This window comes from Polypterus senegalus, chromosome 13 (genome assembly GCF_016835505.1).
Source record: "Polypterus senegalus isolate Bchr_013 chromosome 13, ASM1683550v1, whole genome shotgun sequence".
In the NCBI taxonomy this organism is placed as follows: Eukaryota; Metazoa; Chordata; class Cladistia; order Polypteriformes; family Polypteridae; genus Polypterus; species Polypterus senegalus.
The window spans coordinates 21658554-21679485 of NC_053166.1; the positions used below are offsets into that span (position 1 = coordinate 21658554).

General features: G+C 42.3%; 1 protein-coding gene across 2 annotated transcripts in view; it reads right to left on the reverse strand.

Moving 5' to 3' along the window:
* Window positions 1-221: 221 nt before the first annotated feature.
* Window positions 222-20932, reverse strand: part of camk2a (calcium/calmodulin-dependent protein kinase II alpha) — a 410473-nt gene continuing 389762 nt past the window's right edge. The window contains exons 16-18 of one of the 2 annotated variants that reach the window (XM_039774535.1): window positions 18777-18871; window positions 6011-6239; window positions 222-815 (exon numbers count right to left, since the gene is read on the reverse strand). In XM_039774535.1, the coding sequence (XP_039630469.1) occupies window positions 812-815; window positions 6011-6239; window positions 18777-18871 (328 nt within the window). In that variant the 3' untranslated portion in view covers window positions 222-811. Of the gene's footprint in view, window positions 816-5993; window positions 6240-18776; window positions 18872-20932 lie in introns of both variants that reach the window. The other variant, XM_039774534.1, reaches the window with a different exon arrangement.

Genomic DNA, 20932 nt, shown 5'->3' on the forward strand with positions numbered 1-20932 from the left:
GCCACATCCATAACACAAGACCCTGAATTTGGCGAAAAAACAACTTTTCAGGGTTGCTTTCTTTTAGAAATCAGGAACAGGAATCACAAATTAACTTCAACACATAACAAAGGCCATGATGGGCATAAAGCAAATTTCCCCCTGGGAACACATAAAGTTCTATCTATCTATCTATCTATCTATCTATCTATCTATCTATCTATCTATCTATCTATCTATCTATCTATCTATCTATCTATCTATCTATCTATCTATCTATCTATCTATCTATCTAAGACTTGTGTTAGGGTGGCTACTACTGACTTAACATTTTCGCCTTCCATTTGCCGACGTGCACTCATTTGCAACATCAAATTGAGCCGCAGATTTTATCATAGAACAGTGCTGTCCAACTGCAGCTATGTAAAGTTCGACTTCTTCACAAACTTTATATTTCAAAATAATTGTGTAAGATTACCGCAGCTTTAAGTCATAAATACTTTTTTTATGGCAAACAGTAACTTCAAACTCAATGTTATTAAACGTATAAAATATTTCAACATTTTTCAATACTCTTCTTTTCATGCTTTTACAAACAGACGAAACGCAAAACGTGAAAATAGATATGACGTATGTATAAATATTTATATATGTATAGAACTGATGCCATTCATGTTGATTCAGCGGAAGTGTAAACAGGATTCAAGTAGATATGAAAATGCAAAGAACTTCCCGCCTCCTGGTGATCCTGCAAGCAGACAGTTCCTATATGGAAAGCTGACTTCAGACTTCATGAAAAAGTCTTGATAGTTCATTGTTCAAAATTTGGGACTCAGCTGAAAGAAAAATAAAAAGGTAAAAGTCATTTTATTCTCTCAGAAACCTCTTAATTATTAAAGTACACAAACAAAAATGCTGCACAGTGTGAGAAATCCTTTGAAGCCATTGACATTCCTGTCGCTGGTGACTCTTCCTATGAAGTCAGTAGACAGACTGGGGGAGCGTGGGGAGTCATGAGGTTACTGGAAACGGGTGTGTGGTGCTCCCGATATCTATGCAAAAAGATGAAGGTCCAAGTCTTTTGAGTCTTGGCGCTTCCTGTTTTGCTATATGGTTGCAAGAAATGGATGCTATCCAGTGATCTGAGATGAAGACTGGACTCCGTCGGTATTGTGTCTCTTCGGAGGATCCTTGGGTACTGCTGGTTTGACTTTGTGTCTAATGAGCGGTTAAACCACTCACGGAGTCCCGAATGACGCACATGGCCTGCATATTGAGGGAGCGTCAGTTACGGCACTATGGCCAAGTGATACGATTCCCAGCGGGGGTGATCCTCATTGTTGAGGACCAGAGTGGCTGGACCTGGCCATGGGGATACCCACATAACACCTAGCTGCGGCAGATAGAGGGTCATTTCTGAAGTGTGGGACTGGACCGCGTGTCTGCCCTTCGGGGTTGCCAACCAGGGTCCCAAGTTGTTTTGTCATGTGCTGGGTGTGGCAACACACTGTACCAGTGAATGCTCCCCAACCTGACCTGATGGCAGATCTTCATTAGGCAGTGTAGATACCATGGAAGAAGGACAGGCATCCTGGTCGAGATGGAGAAGGAATTCTTGACCAAACAGGAAGCCATAATGGATGAACTGGGAAAACGGGCATACCAGGAGCAGTTCATTCACCCAAACGTCAGGTGGCAGTGTTCATCAGGGCTGAACTCGATTCAGACTCCCACAGGGTGTCATGGGAGTTGGAGTCTGGAAATACAGCCTGTTAAAGTCTTTGGGTTATGCCAGAGGGTGGAATACTTTGATTTCCACAATACCGCAAAGTCCATGGAATAACCTCGAAGTGACACTAGAAGCAGTTTCCAGGTCAGAGGTAAAAGAGAGCCTGCTGCTTCACTTAATTAAGTCAGAGTTGGGAGACTGCAGACAACGCTCTACGAGAGGTGGAAGGAGAGGATTAATAATTGTGACTGGTGTTTCTCTAAGAAGGCAGTAGAAACAAATATTTTTTTTTTATTTGAACCCAGAATTGTGCTTGGGCATTATTGTGTCTGTGGTTTGGGGCTCAGTGGCACTCTCTTGTTGTTACAACAGGTAACTTTAGAGCGATTGTGCTGCTCCTCTTTGCTGAAACTATCAAGTTTTGTTTATTTTTTTCTTATGGAGAATCATAATTATATTTTCTTGTCTAGTATTATTTACTGATGACATCACCGGCTTCTCTGGTCTGTGCAATTCGTGCTATTATACTACGCCATATTTAGGGAAATGCCTTTCAAAATATAGCTTGTAATGTCAAGGTGACCATACTATTATGAGCAAGACACATGTCATGTAGACTGATCTTTGTTTAAAATAATGGGAAGGATACCTCATGATAGAAAATCATCCCTTGAGCAATTCAGTTTAAAAGAATATAATGTTTAGACAAGTATCTGTCCATCTAGTGATTTAATAATAATAATAATAATCATCATCATCATAATTCTTTACATTTATACAGCGCTTTTCTCTAGTCAAAGCACTTTGCATAGTGAGTGGGGAGCCACTTCAACCCCCACTAATTGCATAGCATCGACCTGGAAGATGTGATGGCAGCCATTTTTGTGCCAGTACTCTCACCACATATTAGCTGAGGGGTGAGAGATATAGATAGCCAGTTAGAGACAGGGGATGATAAGAGGGCCAGAATGACTAGGCCATGATGGGAAATTTAGACAGGACATCGGGATACACCCTACACTTTGAATGATCTTTAATGACCACAGAGAGTAAAGACCTCGATTTTATGTCTCACGTCATTTTTACAGCACATTACTACTGCACTGGGGCATTGGGATCCACATTCGGACCACAGGGTATGCTATGCTTGGGGAGAAAATGGGCAAGAATGGACCAAGAGATGAGTGAGTATTTTTAAGGAAAAACTCAAGATAGCAATCAAAGAAAACAGATAAAGTTTAATATCAAAAGTCAAGAAAAATCTAAGTTAAATACCCAAACCATTAAATCAAGATGGAATGGAAGTGGAAATCTTAAAAAATGTCTGGTAGACATATTGAGAGAATTTAGTTTACCAAACAAACAATTTGCATAGTCTGAATGAACTTTTCTTATTTTCTTATATTAGTTCATAAAACAACTGAGGACCTTCAGGCATATCTCGCTTCAGCTACTGTAAGGCCTGGTTTATACTTCACGCGACGCATGCTTCACGCAAGCGTTGTACTGTTTATACTTGCGCGCGTACTTTACGTAAATCTGGAAGAATCCACCAGATGGCAGTGTGAGATATCATCACGGTGAGAACAGGTTTGGCTTTGCTGTGTTGTGAATTACCTGAAATACCCATTATATTCCGAGGACACCTTGCCGCAATATCTCTGAAAAGGAAGTTTAATAATTAAATCAATCAGTCTAGGGATGTGCCCATTCCAGCTAGTATTGGGCATGAGGCAGAAACAACCCTTGATGGGGCATCAGCTCATCGCAAGGTGAATACAAGCAGACATACACTGGGGTCATTTTAGTGTCACCAAATCTGCATATCTTTGGAAGGAAACCGGAGCAGACTGTGGAAACAGAGCAGGTAAACGTAAACTCCAGGCAGGGAACACCAGCAATGTGACTCCCTGCGAGAGAGCAGCCCTACCGCTCCACCACGGCGTCACCTCCATGTGTGTAATTATTATCGGTATTTATTATTTAAATGAAGTTAACGACTTATCTGTAAAATTTAACATACATACTTTAATGCATTTCATCATTAAAGTGATATCAAATATAAATCTAAAGGATTCTAAACATACAGAGAGCTGGAATATCATAAATTTAATGTGTTCTGTGTGGCGATTGCTGCTCTCGGGTCAGGAGGAAATCCCAGAAGCACATAGCTATTAACAACTGGGTCAGGTTTAAGATGACATTTACGACGGTCTGCTTTAATGATAAAGTAAACTATGAGGTTAAAGTGGACATTTCGAGATTAAAGCTGAAATTTCCACTTTAATCACAAAATACACCTTTTCACCATGTCCTTAATTTTTTTTATTCTGTGGCTCAGACACAGTGCTGTACATTCTGTTGCTGTTGAGAAGTTGAAAAAATTAAAAAAGACAGCACAGAAGATGGTATGTGAGACTTTTAAAATGTATTGTGTCATCGTACGATGGGGAATATGCGATGCTTCAATATAAAAGCACAAGGAATGCATTTGTATTTCGGCATTTTTTTTCACCACATCGAACCGTTCATCAAATATCGAAGCGGGCACATCGATCACATAGGATCCTCAAAGCAGCTTTTTGTCACATGTAGATAGTAAACGGAGACCCTGACGTCACATTCCGACTTTTATCACACTGTGCCCCCCGACTTTTTGCTGGGACTGTAACTTGCGCACGCATTGTGGTAATTTCTGAGAACCTGCTCAGAGGACTTGTCAGATGAATGCTAGGAACGTGTGGCAGCCATGATGCGTGCGTACGCGTTCTGAGCGTGAAGTATAAATGAGCCCTTAGTGCTCATTACCCCAACATCATGAAGAAATGTGGCAAAGCTAGGACCTCATGGAACAGAGGAAAGGCAGAAACCATAGTTTACAAATACCAACTAAAGTGCTCACCATACATTTTTCAGATTGTCCAGTATGACCTAAAATTTCCGAGGATAAATGAATCAAAATCTTATGACTGATATGGCACCTTAAGTCTTGAGAAAAAGGGAATCACTTTCAATGTTAAGAACTTCACTGCAACAGTTACGCATGGGGGTGGCACTGTGATCTGCCTAAGGATCATAATTCATAATCAGGTAATTCTTAGGAGAATATCACACCATCTGTCTGAGAACTGTGTTATGTAGTAAGACAATCGTCTAAACCAGTGTTTTTATATGAGTGTGCCACAGCATAGTGTGTGTGCCATGAGAGATGTCCAAGTGTGCTCTGGAAGTAATAGTGTAGCACACCAGGGTGGGTCTGAACCTGAAAGGGACAAGCTGTACATGTGGTCAAAACCTGTCTGAGGAGGACAGGACTACCTGGAAACGCTGGCATAAAAGAAACTCACAATGTTGCACACACAGCAATTAGAGCACTTTGGACGCGCCTCTAGAGTCTGCCGGAGTTCATCTGCCTGGGTGTGTGGTCGCCCGCGAGCCTCACGAGACTGGTGGATAGTGGCTATACAAGATGCCTCTGGGGTAGAGATGAGGGAGAGGGGCAGGCAAAGGGATGAAGCACCTGGGAGATACCTCACTAAGTGCTGTGTCTGCGAATGCTGATCTTGGAGCTCCTTTTTTACTGGCTTCTCTAGTAGTCCCCCCTCTTCGGACAGTTGAGCACATGTATGAGATATCATGTGTTTGTGATTAGTAGAATAATGGGGTGTCTTGTGTTGCTTTCAATTACAAAAAGTGTGCCATTCCAGAGAAAAGGCTGAGAAACACTGATCTAAACATATAGACTACCCAAAGGTGCAATGAGAGCAAATGTTGACTTTGAAAGTCGTAGTATGTTCAATAAATACATTGCTTAATCAAAGAAGATCAGTATGTTGCAGTGAGATGAAAATTGCTCCCCTTTTTCAGAAGAGAGGGATTTTTAATGACAATTAAATATTAGACTGTAATTTTTGTTGTTGATGATGATATAAGCAGTTACTGTATCTTAAGGAGCAATTATTGTTCACATTGTGCATTGTGCATAATATATTCCCATTCAAAATTGACAAAATTGCACAAAAAAATTTTGTTACTCTTTAATCAGACGAGATTTGTTTAGTTACTGTGGAAAATATAATAATAATAATAATAATAATAATAATAATAATAATAATAATAATAATAACAAGTTGCATTTATAGAGCATCTTTCACAAAGTCAAGGTCACTTAAACATAAAAATATGCAATAAAAGGCAGAAACCTTGATGTGCGAAACAAACAATTTCTTGTGTGTCTGTACGTAAAAAATTCAAAATAATCAAATACACATAAATCACAACTTACGTTCAAGAAAGCCTTACTTGGCAATTCCTGAAGATGTGCCAGAGCGATGGAAATGAACAATCTGCCACTTGCCATCCCGACGGTGCCAGATGCGGGTCTCCTCCGACTGGGCTGTGCGTGGCATTCCGTTGCAGTCGATGTACTGGGTGATGCGAATGTAGGCAATGCAGGCGGCCTCTTCACCAATCAGGTGGATGTGAGGGTTCAGGATTGTGGTGTGGACAGGCTTGCTGTTCTTTGACCACACTAAAATCAGAAGAGAACATTTTTTGGTTAGAATTGTGATTAAAAAATCGATCGATCTGTTCTTAACATAATTCTTTTTTTTGTAAAAACTTGATTGCTATGTATGGATTGTAATAAAATTAAATAAAATAAAAAAAAAAAGAATTGTGATTAAAAAAAAAACATTTACTTAGTTAAAAATAATAATAACTAGGGGGCTCTGCCCCCTGCTCATTTCGCTCACCCACCCCTGGGTTTGGTTTACTGGATATACAATTTAAAGAGATTGTTAAAGTTTCATGGGAATTGTCACATATTCATTTTCATGGACTTTTAATATTAAACCTTTTGTAAAAACAATATTTGTCCTTTATTTCCAGCCTTGGGCCTGGTTAAATCTCTTTCTCACAGGACGTATAATGCTGTTCATGTTGTGAAATGGGTGCTGAACGCTCACTAAGGAGATGCAGTCCGATCAGCTGCTAGCTTTGTGCTGCTGCTGCCGAGCTGCATGTTTTGCTTGTTGTGCTGAACATCGATCATTTAAAAGCCTGTACAGCAGCTGTCCTTTTGTCTCACTGCCTTGTCTTGCGGGATGTCAAAATGTCTTCCGAGAAGATCATGTCTCGTCTCCCTCCCAAGATTTCCCAAGATTTTTTTAAAAATATATATATAATCATAATCATAACGTGACAGTTAACTTTTACTAATTAAAGCCTCCTGCTCAGTGACCCAGTTCTGCTGCTACTTTAGCACAAGGTTAAGTATTGATAAAGTGGACCAGTGCAGTCTAGTGTTGCAGAATCCTGACTCCAAGGGTCTTGTTTATCAGTAACTAGCAAGGACATGAGAAATGAAACTAATCATGTACTTCTCTAATTGACAAGTGTATTTGAGAAGTGCTACAGCCATCTGTAGGTCAGTCACCTCTTTTCATGTACTGACTGGCAGGTTCCATATACGTGTCAATGAAGGTATACTTCCCATGCTGGACTGGCTTCATGATTTAACTTTGACAATAGTCACGGACAATTTACTGGGTGAAATTCCATTTGAAGCCAGTATGTTTGCCTTCTCACATCAGGCAGTACAATACAATACAGTACAGTTTATTTTTGTTTAGCCCAAAATCATACAGGAAGTGCCGCAGTGGGCTAACAGGCTCTGCCTCTTGACAGCCCCCGAGCCTTGACTCTCTGAGAAGACAAGGAAAACCTCCCAAAAAAACCTTGTAGGGAAAAATGGAAGAAACCTTGGGAAAGGCAGTTCAAAGAGAGACCCCTTTCCAGGTAGGTTGGGTGTGCATTGGGTGTCAAAAGAAGGGGGTCAATACAATACAATACACAATACAGTGCAAACCAAATATTACATAAGGCACATCCTCAGACAACAAGGAGAAGATAGATTGTGTCACCTATGCAAAAAATGTGATGAGTCAGCCCATCACATTTTCAGTGTTTTTGAAATACTGGCCAGTACTTTCCATCTATGGCGTCACAATAACTTAGGAAAACAGATCTTCTGAACCCTAGACAAAGACAACGATTTCCAGGTATGGAGACAATGGTGGAGACTGAGCTTGAAGGATCATAAAATTCTGGAATAGCTCTGAGAGCTCCTTGTGCAAACTGAAGCCACAGGTAATGCCAACCAAACCAGACAACATGTATACAAACCTATCCACCAATAGCAATTAAGCTTATCTAATAAATACTTGGGCAGCATGGTGACACAGTGGGTAGTGCTACTGCCTCGCAGTTGGGAGACCCGGGTTCGCTTTCCGGGTCCTCCCTGCGTGGAGTTTGCATGTTCTCCACGTGCTCCGGTTTCCTCCCACAGTCCAAAGACATGCTGGTTAGGTGCATTGGCGATTCTAAATTGTCCCTAGTGTGTGCTTGGGGTGTGTGTGTGTGTGCCCTGCGGTGGGCTAGCGTCCTGTCTGGGGTTTGTTTCCTGCCTTGTGCCCTGTGTTGGCTGGGATTGACTCCAGCAGACCCCCGTGACCCTGTAGTTAGAATATAGCGGGTTGGATAATGGATGGATGGATAACAGATACTGCATCATGGTGCCATTTGAGTGGAGCATTGGTCTAAAACAAGAGCACTACTATCAGCTCTGGAATGAGATTACAAGACTCTGGATAGCAGGTGCTGAAGTAATCTCCATCATCATAGGTTCTACTGAGATTAATGTCAAATCCACTCAAGCAATACACTTAAACAATGTCAACTACTGTATTATCCACATCTCTGCCCCACAAAAGCAATCGACAATATTAGCATGATTTTTTCTGAGTCCTTGGAATGGTTAGTAGTAATTAATATGAGACATTTTCATCTGTGCTGGTCTTGACCAGCTGCTCCCTAACTCTGAATGGATGTAAATCCTGAAATTTGCTTCTACTCAACACCTTCAGCTATGCTCTTTCTCGCTCAAGAAGTTTTTTGAGCCAGCATAGTTTTAATAACATCTGAAAAGCTGTGAAATCCAAAGAAGAAATAATCCATCCATCCATTCATCCATCCTCTTCCGCTTATCCGAGGTCAGGTCGCGGGGGCAGCAGCTTAAGCACAGAGGCCCAGACTTCCCTCTCCCCGGCCACTTCTTCCAGCTCTTCCAGGAGAATCCCAAGGCGTTCCCAGGCCAGCCGGGAGACATAGTCCCTCCAGCGCATCCAGGGTCTTCCCCGGGGCCTCCTCCCGGTTGGACGTGCCCAGAACACCTCACCAGGAGGCATCCTGATCAGATGCCCGAGCCACCTCATCTGACTCCTCTCGATGCGGAGGAGCAGCGGCTCTACTCTGGGCCCCTCCCGGATGACTGAGCTTCTCACCCTATCTTTAAGGGAAAGTCCAGACACCCTGCGGAGGAAACTCATTTCAGCCGCTTGTATTCGCAATCTCGTTCTTTCGGTCACTACCCATAGCTCATGACCATAGGTGAGGGTAGGAGCGTAGGTCGACTGGTAAATTGAGAGCTTTGCCTTAAATAATAATAATAACAATACTAACAATAAAAATATCACCATAATCATCATCATCATCACTGAGACAAATAGTACAGGTTAGGAAATGTCCATTCAGGCATTAGCCGTGTTTCTGCTGAATAAAGAACGTATTATGTGGTAAATCATGAAATCGCTTGGTTGTGCTTATAAAACAGAAGCCTGAAAACAACTCTGTTTTTCTGATTTGTAAAGGGTGTTTAAAAGTCATTTAGTACTGATGAGCGAAACAAGTTTCAATTTGCATGCAATTTCATAAAACTGATACTAAAATAGTTTTTTCTGGTGAGTTCACAATTGCAAAAGACACTTTTCGAGTAGAAGACAAGGAATACTGCTTCCTAAAGACTCATTCACACTTCTATGTTACCCCGTTGTCTTGTGCGACTCCATAGGAGACAGCTTAAGAGGCTCTAGTGATAGTAATTCCCTGCCACTCCAGGGGTTGGCGCTGTGTCCCAATGTCTTTTCTCTTCCTCCCTTTGCAGATTTGAAGATTAATTGGTGTAACACCACTGACGCCAGTTTCGGTGTCCATCCACCTGGACCCACCTCTTCCTGCCAGAAGGACTTAAAACTGTAACATTCGCAATCTGTTTATACTTGGACTTTTATCTGAGAAGACGTTCTCATGATTATTTTGAATTTGTGTTTGCGTTTGCTGTTTTTTCAGCAATTATACAGGATTTGCCATTTGGTGCTCCAACTCTTTATGATTTTTTTTTTGTCTTTTGTTACATCTCGTTCTTTTGTGCAGCTGCATAATGCATGAAATCTGAACCAACACTACTTAAAATCAATTCTATTTATGTCTCTTGTCCACATCATCGAGAAAGAGTGCAGTAAGTTTTTTAAGTAACTAGGGGGCTTCACCCCCTGCTCGCTTAGCTCACCAACCCCGTCCTGCGCTATGCACCAGCCACTTCACGTCTCTGCCACTCGTGTATGTGGATTTCACTTTCACCGAACAACAAATCTTGTAATTTTCGCGATACGCCTCTGAATTGGGAAGAAATACTACTTTTCCCTGATGACAACGCAAATTAGACGATCTACAAGTCTCTGACTTAAAGTTTAAATCCGAACCATATATTCAATCTCTTTTCGCTGTTCCATTATTTCATAATAATAATTTCCATTTGTTTGGGCTACCACGATCTTTACTATCATTTTTTGAGACTTTCGAATTTTACTACTTTCATCATCTCTAACCTGCTGTTCATGTGTATCGCACTAACGTTTTTGAATTCTTTACAACGTTCGAATTTGTCATCTACTCTTTGTCTTTTATTTCCGGCACCCGGTTAAACCTCTTGGCACAAAGTCTCGTCTCGTGGGACTTGAAAATGTCTCTCTCTGAAAAAGTCACGTCTTGTCCCAGGATTTTTTTATATAATAGAGAGATGTGACATGCTGTATATTTTCCACACAAAGGCCCAACAAACCACAGCATTGTGTACATTACTGTGTTTTCTGCACTGGAACACTGAAAGTTGTTTCTGTTAACCCCAAATCGACCCCAGGGGCTTATCATAGTTTGGGATATACACGTTTCTGGTGATTTTTTTTTTTGAATTATGAGTGCTTTATTTAAACATGAAATAACATGAAAATGATTCCAGGCAGGAACTAAACACTTTTCTTTTTGTGCGAATGGCTCGGATTTACCTGGAAGCAGAACACAATTTAGTTCACAAATTTTTTTGCAAAGTGAGACTCTAAAATTGGCTGAGAATTCAATTTTGTGGAAACTTGGGACTTTTGGTCTTTCCAGGAAGCTGAGGTGCCAACTACTTCACAGCAAGCAAGCTTAAGATGTATCTTCTGTATCTCGCAATGTGACATTTACCCACTTCCAGGTTAACTTTCATTGTTAAGCGAGTCACTCCATTGTTATCAGGGTTCACATAGTCTTCTTCTTCCTTTTGACTGTCGTTTCACTACTGGAGCTCTCTGGTCCTACTGTTTTTCATTTCACTCCTTCTACTCCACCTGTATGTTGGTTTCTTCACTGGTCTTCGTGTTACTGCAATAATCCAGTTCAAAATTCTTGACCTGACCTATGGTTCTCTGAATGGATCTACCTCTCATTACTTCCAGTCTTTGGTATCTCCAAATGTCCCTTTAAGAAGTCTCCGTTCTGCCTCTGAGTGTCCATGGACTGTTCCTCCTGTTACCATATGCGAAAAAACTGGACAATGCTTCTTGCTTCAAATCTGTAGAGTGATGCCCCTTTAGCTATTGGAAATGCACCCAATGTACTCACATTCAGATGTCTTTTGAAAACACAACTTTTCATGAAATATTCTGGGACTGCTTAATGCTAAAGTCATCTACAGGACAGCTGATGTTTTACTGACAAAGAGTGACGGATAAAGACGTTTGTCTTATTTAAGTTACTGGCCAATTATATAGTAGCAGTAGTTGTATTATTCCCTTCTGCTTATTTTTTTGATTTGTTTTTGGTTCTGATGCTTGCACCTTCTTGCTTTTTTAAGTTGCCTTTGATAAAGGCATCTTCTCAATTTAATACTACTAATAATAATAAATATGAGAGGAGCTGTGGTATTGTATGAGGAAGTCGGGAGTGGCAGAAAAGTACGTAAGAGTTGTACACGATATGTACGAGGGAAGTGTGACAGTGGTGAGGTCTGCGGTAAGAGTGATGGATGCATTCAACGTGGAGGTGGGATTACATTAGGGATCGGCTCTGAGCCCTTTCTTATTTGCAATGGTGATGGACAGGCTGACAGATGAGATTAGACAGGAGTCCCCGTGGACTATGATGTTTGCTGATGACATTGTGATCTGTAGTGAGCAGGTTGAGGAGACTCTGGAGAGGTGGAGATATGCTCTAAAGAGGAGAGGAATGAAGGTCAGTAGGAACAAGACAGAATACATGTGTGTGAATGAGAGGGAGGTCAGTGGAATGGTGAGGATGCAAGGAGTAGAGTTGGCGAAGGTGGATGAGTTTAAATACTTGGGATCAACAGTACAGAGTAATGGGGATTGTGGAAGAGAGGTGAAAAAGAGAGTGCAGGCAGGGTGGAGTGGGTGGAGAAGAGTGGCAGGAGTAATTTGTGACAGACAGGTATCAGCAAGAGTGAAAGGGAAGGTCTACAGGACGGTAGTGAGACCATCTATGTTATATGGTTGGAGAAGGTGGCACTGATCAGAAAGCAGGAGACAGAGCTGGAGGTGGCAGAGTTAATGATGCTAAAATTTGTTTTGGGTGTGACGAGGATGGATAGGATTAGAAATGAGAACATCAGATGGTCAGCTCAAGTTGGACAGTTGGGAGACAAAGTCAGAGAGGCGAGATTGCGTTGGTTTGGACATGTGCAGAGGAGAAATGCTGGTTATATTGGGAGAAGGATGCTAAGGATAGAGCTGCCAGTGAAGAGGAAAGGAGGAAGGCCTAAGAGAAGGTTTATGGATGTGGTGAGAGAGGACATGCAGGTGATGGGTGTAACAGAACAAGATGCAGAGGACAGAAAGATATGGAAAAAGATGATCCACTGGGGCAACCCTTAATGGGAGCAGCCGAAAGAAGAAGAATAGTAATAATTATCATCACCATCATTGTCATCATTGCCTGAGCTGCTAGAGCAGGCAGACCTACTGAGGTAATTCTCTTCAGAGGTCAATACCAACTGAACTCTTAGCATCAGGTCAGGTCAGGTTGCGGAGCATGTACAAGTACAGTCCATTGCTGTACCCACCACACAACAAAACAGCTCAGGATCCTAATTTGCAACCCCTCAGGCAGACATGCAGTCCAGTCCCACCCTTCGGAAATGACCCTTTATCTGCCACAGTCAGGTGTTATATGGGTGTCCCCTTGGGTTGGTCTAGCTACTTGGGTCCTCAAAAATGAGGATCCTGCTAGCTGGATCACCCTCAGGGAATCATGCCACATGACCATAGTGCCGTAACTAATGCTCCCTCACAATGCAGGTGATGTGCCTCATTTGGGACTCCATGAGCAACTGCTCAATCAACAGAAAGTCAAACCAAGGATTCTCTGAAGAGACACAGTACTGAGGGAGTTCAGTCCAATCTCAGATCACTGGATAGCGTTTCACAACCATATAGAAAAACAGGGAGTACCAGGACTCTAAAGAATTGGACTTTTGTCCTTTTGCATAGATATTGGGAGCACCACACACCCCTCTCCAGTAACCTCATGACCCCCCCCCATTGCTCTCCTAGTCCATCTACTGACTTCTTAAGAAGAATCACCATAGACATGAATGTCACTGCCGAGTTAAGTAAACCCCTCGACACGGTCGACACTCTCTCCGCAAATAGACACACTGCTTACGTTCGTGCCCAAGAGGTCATTAAAGGCCTGGATGTTGGTTTTTAATCAGGACACTTGCAAGCTCAGACACTCAGACTCCTCCCTCAGCCTCTTGAGAGCCCCAATCAAAGCCTCCATTGACTCTGCTAAGTGATCAGTAATTCTTAAATACGCTTTGCAGAAGGATGGTTTCAGTGGGCTGAAAGAGGCATTTGTTCATTGCCATCTGCGAAAGCCTCCAACAAAAGACTTACGTGCTGATCAAAGTGTTTTACAATTGGAAACCTTTCAAGAAAATTACAAATGAGCTTAAAATTAAAACTATAAACGCAATTTGTTTCCAATAAAATCTTGGCTTGCAAGTACTTTTTTTTTATTAGGAATGACTTGTGGAGATTACGCAATATGCAGGGGACCAGTTATTTTATACCGCATAAATATTTTATATGGTGTACTGGCCAGTTACTCCCATTAATTCTTTCCATTGCTTTAGGGTTCCCATCGGTCTTTAAGTAGACCTCTGATTTCTCAAACATTCCCCCTTTGCCGGTCATCATTTTTGATACTTTATTGCCACCGTAAATCTAATTGCTTACCAGTGCTTTGATTAGAAAAAACATAGGTGACTTATACTCAAATTTTGATGTGCTAATCATAACTTTAAAGAGAAAATTTGTGAACACGTGGCACAGTTTAATTGACTCCATCTTCATCAGCAGCCATACCACCTGGACCTCAGAAGATGTCGTCTACCTGATGTTAAGCCTATTCAGGCCCGGCCAGTACTTGGATGGGAGACCACCTAAGAAAAGTTTGGGTTGCTGCTGGAAGAGGTGTTGGTGAGGCCATTAAAGGGCGCTTGCCCCGTGGTCTCAATGTGGATCCATATGCCCCAGTGCAGTGATGAGGACATAGTGCTGTAAATGTGGTGCCATCCTTCAGGTGAGATGTAAAACTGAGATCCTGACTTTGTGATTATTAAAGACCCCTGGGGCATCTTTCAAAAAGAGTAAGGTTTATTCTGATGTCCATGTTACACTGCCCTTTATGGCCTTGTCTGTTCTGGACCCTTAATCATCCCCTATCTCACTCACCTCTTCACCACCTAACAGCTCATGTGTGGTGAGCATACTGGTGCAATAATAGCTGCCGTCACATTATCCAAGGTGGGTGCTACACATTCTTGGTGGTTGAAGTGGCTCCCCAACCACAAAGTAAAGCATGTTTAGTAATGAAAAAAGCACTATATAAATGTAAAGAATTATTACTAATTATTAAGAAATTTGACAAAGCAGAGTAGACCTTTCAGTGTAGCAGCCTGTTTGTTTAGCTAATTGTCCCAATGGCCCATCCAAATTCTTCTTAAAGGTTGTCAAGGCTTCTGCTCCAACTCAGAGTCCCACCACTCTATGTAAAGAAGTGCTTCCTTCCTGGCTTTGGTCTTAAATGCACACTAAGATAGCATGGAGTTATGTTTTGTGTTCTTTGTTCTTGTCCTTTGTGTACACTTGCATGCATCCATCTTCTATTATCCTTATGTTATGAAAAATTGTATTGATTGGTTTATTGCACCAAGTGTATTTGGGTTATTTGCTAAAAAATAGTCTATCGCCACATGGGAACCACAAACTGAGAAGGTGAAACTTATTTAATGTGGATTTAGGCTAATTTAACATGCACAGATCTCTTCATAGTTCTGGCATCCTGGCTAGAAAGTTAAGCAGAAATCTACGCTGCCATTCTAAAACACATTCACAGGGACCAAGTGCTGGACACACACACACATACACACACATATATATATGTAATATATGATATATATTATATATGTAATCACACATGGGCGACACGGTGGCGCAGTGGTAGTGCTGCTGCCTCGCAGTTAGGAGACCCGGGTTCGCTTCCCAGGTCCTCCCGGCGTGGAGTTTGCATGTTCTCCCCGTGTCTGCGTGGGTTTCCTCCGGGCACTCCGGTTTCCTCCCACATTCCAAAGACATGCAGGTTAGGTGGATTGGCGATTCTAAATTGGCCCGTGGGTGTGTTTGTGTGTGTCCTGTGGTGGGTTGGCACACCTGCCCAGGATTGGTTCCTGCCTTGTGCCCTGTGTTGGCTGGGATTGGCTCCAGCAGACCCCCGTGACCCTGTATTTGGATTCAGTGGGTTAGCAAATGGATGGATGGATAATCACACATGTGCAAATAGGAGGAAGCTGAGTGGACCAAGTCAAGGTAATTACCCGCCAGGCCAGGGGGTGGTGGGGTGCACTAAACCCATTTCTGTTATCTCTGCAGGCCAGATACGGGAAAACCTACCAGACGCCCCACCAATTAGGTTCCGGTGCCCAGAATAACACCATATCTGGTTTCGACTCTAGATGACATCACGTCTGGTTTTCGGCTTATAAAGCTGCCATCTTATTTAACCAAACCAGTTCAACTCAGGACTCGAAAAACCTTTCATATGAATGCCTTATTAAAACCCAATTGCAGCCAGGGGCAATATATGGGTGGCTGTTCTTTTCACTATATATATATATACTGCTCAAAAGAATTAAAGGAACACTTTTTAATCAGAGTATAGCATAAAGTCAATGAAACTTATGGGATATTAATCTGGTCAGTTAAGTAGCAGAGGGGGTTGTTAATCAGTTTCAGCTGCTGTGGTGTTAATGAAATTAACAACAGATGCACTAGAGGGGCAACAATGAGATGACCCCCAAAACAGGAATGGTTTAACAGGTGGAGGCCACTGACATTTTTTCCTCCTCATCTTTTCTGACTGTTTCTTCACTAGTTTTGCATTTGGCTACAGTCAGTGTCACTACTGGTAGCATGAGGTGATACCTGGACCCTACAGAGGTTGCACAGGTAGTCCAACTTCTCCAGCATGGCACATCAATACGTGTCATCGCCAGAAGGTTTGCTGTGTCTCCCTGCACAGTCTCAAGGGCATGGAGAAGATTCTAGGAGACAAGCAGTTACTCTAGGACAGCTGGAGAGGGCCATAGAAGGTCCATAACCCATCAGCAGGACCAGTATCTGCTCCTTTGGGCAAGGAGGAACAGGATGAGCACTGCCAGAGCCCTACAAAATGACCTCCAGCAGGCCACTGGTGTGAATGTCTCTGACCAAACAACCAGAAAGACTTCATGAGGGTGACCCAAGGGCCTCATGTCCTCTAATGGGCCCTGAGCTCAATGCCCAGCAGCATGCAGCTCGATTGGCATTCGCCATAGAATACCAGAATTGGCAGATGCACCACTGGTGCCCTGTGCTTTTTACAGATGAGAGCAGGTTCACCCTGAGCACGTGACAGAAGTGAAAGGGTCTGGAGAAGCCATGGAGAACATTATGCTGCCTGTAACATCATTCAGCATGAGCAGTTTGGTGGTGGGTTAATGATTGTCTGGGGAGGCATATCCATGGAGGGTCACACAGACCGCTACAGGCTTGACAAAGGCACCTTGGCTGCCATTAGGTATCAGGATGAAATCCTTGGACCCATTGTCAGAGCCTATGCTGGTACAGTGGCTCCTGGTGCACGACAATTCCTGGCCTCATGTGGTGAGAGTATGCAGGCAGTTCCTGGAGGATGAAGGAATTGATACCATTGACTGGCCACCACACTTTCCTGACCTAAATCCAGTAGAACACCTCTGGGACCTTATGTTTTGGTCCATCCAATGCCACCAGGTTGCACCTCAGACTGTCCAGGAGCTCAGTGATGCCCTGGTCCAGATCTGGGAGGAGATCCCCCACAACACCATCTGTCATCTCATTAGAAGCATGCACCGATGTTGTCAGGCATGTATACAAGAACACAGGGGCCATACAAAGTGCTGCGTACAATTTTGAATTGCTGCAATTTAATTTTGGCAAAATGGACTAGCCTGCCACATAATTTTTTCACTCTGATTTTTGGGGCGTCTTTGAATTCAGGGCTCTGTAGGTTGATCATTTTCATTTCCATCAAGCGATGTGGCATCCTTTCGTTCCTAACACATTACCCAGTCTATATCAGTAGAGATATCCAGGAGGATTTCTTTTTCCCATTGAGATTTGATGTGTTTTCAAAGTGTTCCTTTAATTTTTTTGAGCAGTTTATATATATATACAGTATGTATATACAGTATATATATATATATATATATATATATATATATATATATATATATATATATATATATATATATATATATATATATAAAATTTTTGGGTCGAGACATGATCATCTCGGAGAGACACTTTGAAGTTCAGCGAGACTGCTTACATGTCACACCTTACAAACAATTTCTTGGAGACTCTTCAACTTCCCGCGAGACAAGGAAGTGAGACAAAAGAACGGCTGCTGTACAGGCTTTTAAATGATCGTCGCACAGTGCGACATGCAGAACACGTAGCTTGGCAGCAGCAGCTGATCTGTCCGCATCTCCTTAGCATGCGTTCAGCCCCCCCCCCACACACAACGCGAGCAGCTTAGATGCGAGTAGGGTAGAGGGGGGATTGGGGGTGGATGAGCAAAGTGAGTAGGGGCAAAGCCCCCTAGTGTATATATATATGTATAAACAGAAACACAAATAAGAATGCTTCTCGTTCATCAGCATAGGCACCAACCTAACCTGGCAAAGACTAGTAGCTCCCATCCTGCTCTGCTCTACTCCTTTGCAACTGTCATAATTACTTTTGTCATTAAACATTTGTTATGGCCCTCTGGAAACAAGACCCTGATCCTCATTTAATCAGCACAATGGTGATACCTGACCTCATTGTTACTGGCACATTCACATCACATTATGGAGATCACACGGATAGGCAGAGTAGCCTGACACTGGACTATAACCCATGAGGATGCCAGTTCAGTAATTGGCTGTCTTTTCTTATGGATTTTTGAAATATTAAGAATTAATGATTCAAATCCTAGCCAAAACCTTTTTTTCATTAAACTTATCCTTATCAATGTAAGGGTTTTCAGTAAGCGTGGAAAATAGTAAAATGGTGCCATTGCATGCACGTGGACTCTCTGAGCACAGGCGCGATCCATGTGCCTGCCCTCCTCCCACAGCACAGAACTTTTCACTCCCACATTTTAACCAAATTATTAGTCAGATTGTCGCCGCAGCAAGAACAGAAAGGAAAATCTTTGCAAGAGAAGAAGACAAATCTAACAGGATTTTCAGTAAATACTTTCATAAATGGAAACAGACACAGCAGAACTTTGGGGATTTGTAATTTAGAAGAACAGACATTCTTACAGTTTTCGAAATAAAATCGGTGAAAGTCAAGACCCTCCACGAGGTTCCCCAGTGCTTCTGGCTCAAAGGCGGTGATGCTGGGGTCGCACATCTTCCTGAATATTAAAAAAAATAAATAAAAGAACAAGTATGACTTAATTACTTGCTTTACTCGTGTATGTCAAACAGAAGACAGGATTCTTTTTTAACAAATGCTATCTGCAAATGCAAATCAAGCAAACATATAATACAAGGAACAAATTACATAATAACTAACACGACATAATAACGTCCATGACAGACATTTCACAACAAAAGCATAATATACATAATTCAATACGATAATTAAAATGCACATCCTTCATACTGACATAGACATTGCTGAAAGGCAAGCAGAGTACACCTCATTCCACCGAGGTCATCTAACCAGGTTGTCCAAAATATCGTCCACCCAGACATCATCAGATTGCTCATAAGGATCCAAGAAAAATTTGCCACCACTTTTCAAACCACTGGTAGGGCAACGGAGGGAGGCCAGAGTCTGACATGGGCAGCCACAGGACCGATTCACTGGTGGATGGGTACGCATCCAGAGCTACTGCACTAGGTCAAGTCATGGGTGCAGATCTCAACTGATTTAGTCAGGTACTTCATCTGATCACAGAAAATCCTAAAGACATCAGGGCCATCTTAACAGCATTATAGCCACCCGGGTAAAGCAGTGCACTGGGGCCCCTACCTACATAACCACTCAGCAAATCACAACATACTTTGATTAGCATGGGGCACCCAGGCAAATGCCTAGTGTGCCCATGCGTTAAGATGGCCCTGAAAGACATACCTGTCTTCAAGGACTTCATATTGCAATTTAGCTTTCACTTTTCTGATGTCTAACAATTGCAGCGGTAGACCCTGCTGAGCAGTACATATATTGAATTTGGAAAGTATTCAAATCCCATCACTTTCAGAACACTTTACTGTTTTGCAGTCTTAATTTTAAACTACATATAGGAAGTAAAAAATGTTAGGTTTGAATACACAGTGGAAGGTCTGAAAATTGAGAGTACACCTTATGAGAAGGATTTAGGAGTCGTAGTGGACTGTATGCTATCAACTTCCCATCAGTGTTCAGAGGCCATTAAGAAGGCAAACAGAATGTTAGGTTATATAGCGCCCTGATGCATGGAGGACAAGTCCAGAGAGGTACTCGTCAAGTTTCTTAATGCACTGATGAGGCCTCATCTGGAGTACTGGGTGCAGTTTTAGTCTCCAGGCTACAAAAAGGACACGACAGCAGCACTAGAAAAGGTCCAGAGAAGAGCAACTAGGGTGATTCCAGGGCTACAGGGAATGAGTTAGGCCGGGTTCATACTTCACACAACGCGACACATGCTCCAGGGTACGCTCCTGTTACGCAAGCATTTTACTGTTTATACTTGCGTGCATACTTTATGTAAATCTGGAGGAATCCACCAGGTGGCAGTGCGAGATATTTTCAAGGTGAGAACAGGTTCAGCTTCGCTGTGTTGTGAATTGCCATGAATGATTTATCTGTAAAATGTAACATACATACTTTAATGCATTTCATCATGAAAGTGATATCAGGTATAAATCTAAGGATTCTAAATGTGCAGACAGTTGGAATATCATACATTTAATGTGTTCTGTGTGTGGTGATCTATTGCTGTTTGCCGCTGCTGTCAGGTCAGGAGGAAGCCCCAGAAAAAAAAGACAGCACAGAAGATGGTATGTGAGACTTTTAAAATGTATCATGTCATTACTATTGGGAATATGTGACGCTTGAATATAAAAGCACCATGAATGCATCTGTATGTCGGCATTTTGCTTCACCACATCGAACCATTCATCAAACATCGAAGTGCGCACATCGAACCTACTAGGATCTGCGTAGAGGCTTTCTGTCACATGTAGATAGTAAACTGAGACTCTGACGTCACAGTCCAACTTTTATCACACTGCGCCTCACAACTTTTTGGTGGGACTGCAATTCGCACATGTGTCGCGTTAATTTCTAAGGACCTGCACAGAGATTGCGTCAAATGGACGCGTCAAATGAACGATTGGAACGTGTGGCAGCCACGATGTGTGCGCGTACGCGTTCTGAGCGTGAAGTATAAACGAGCCCTTATGAGGAAAGATTGAAAGAGCTGAGCCTA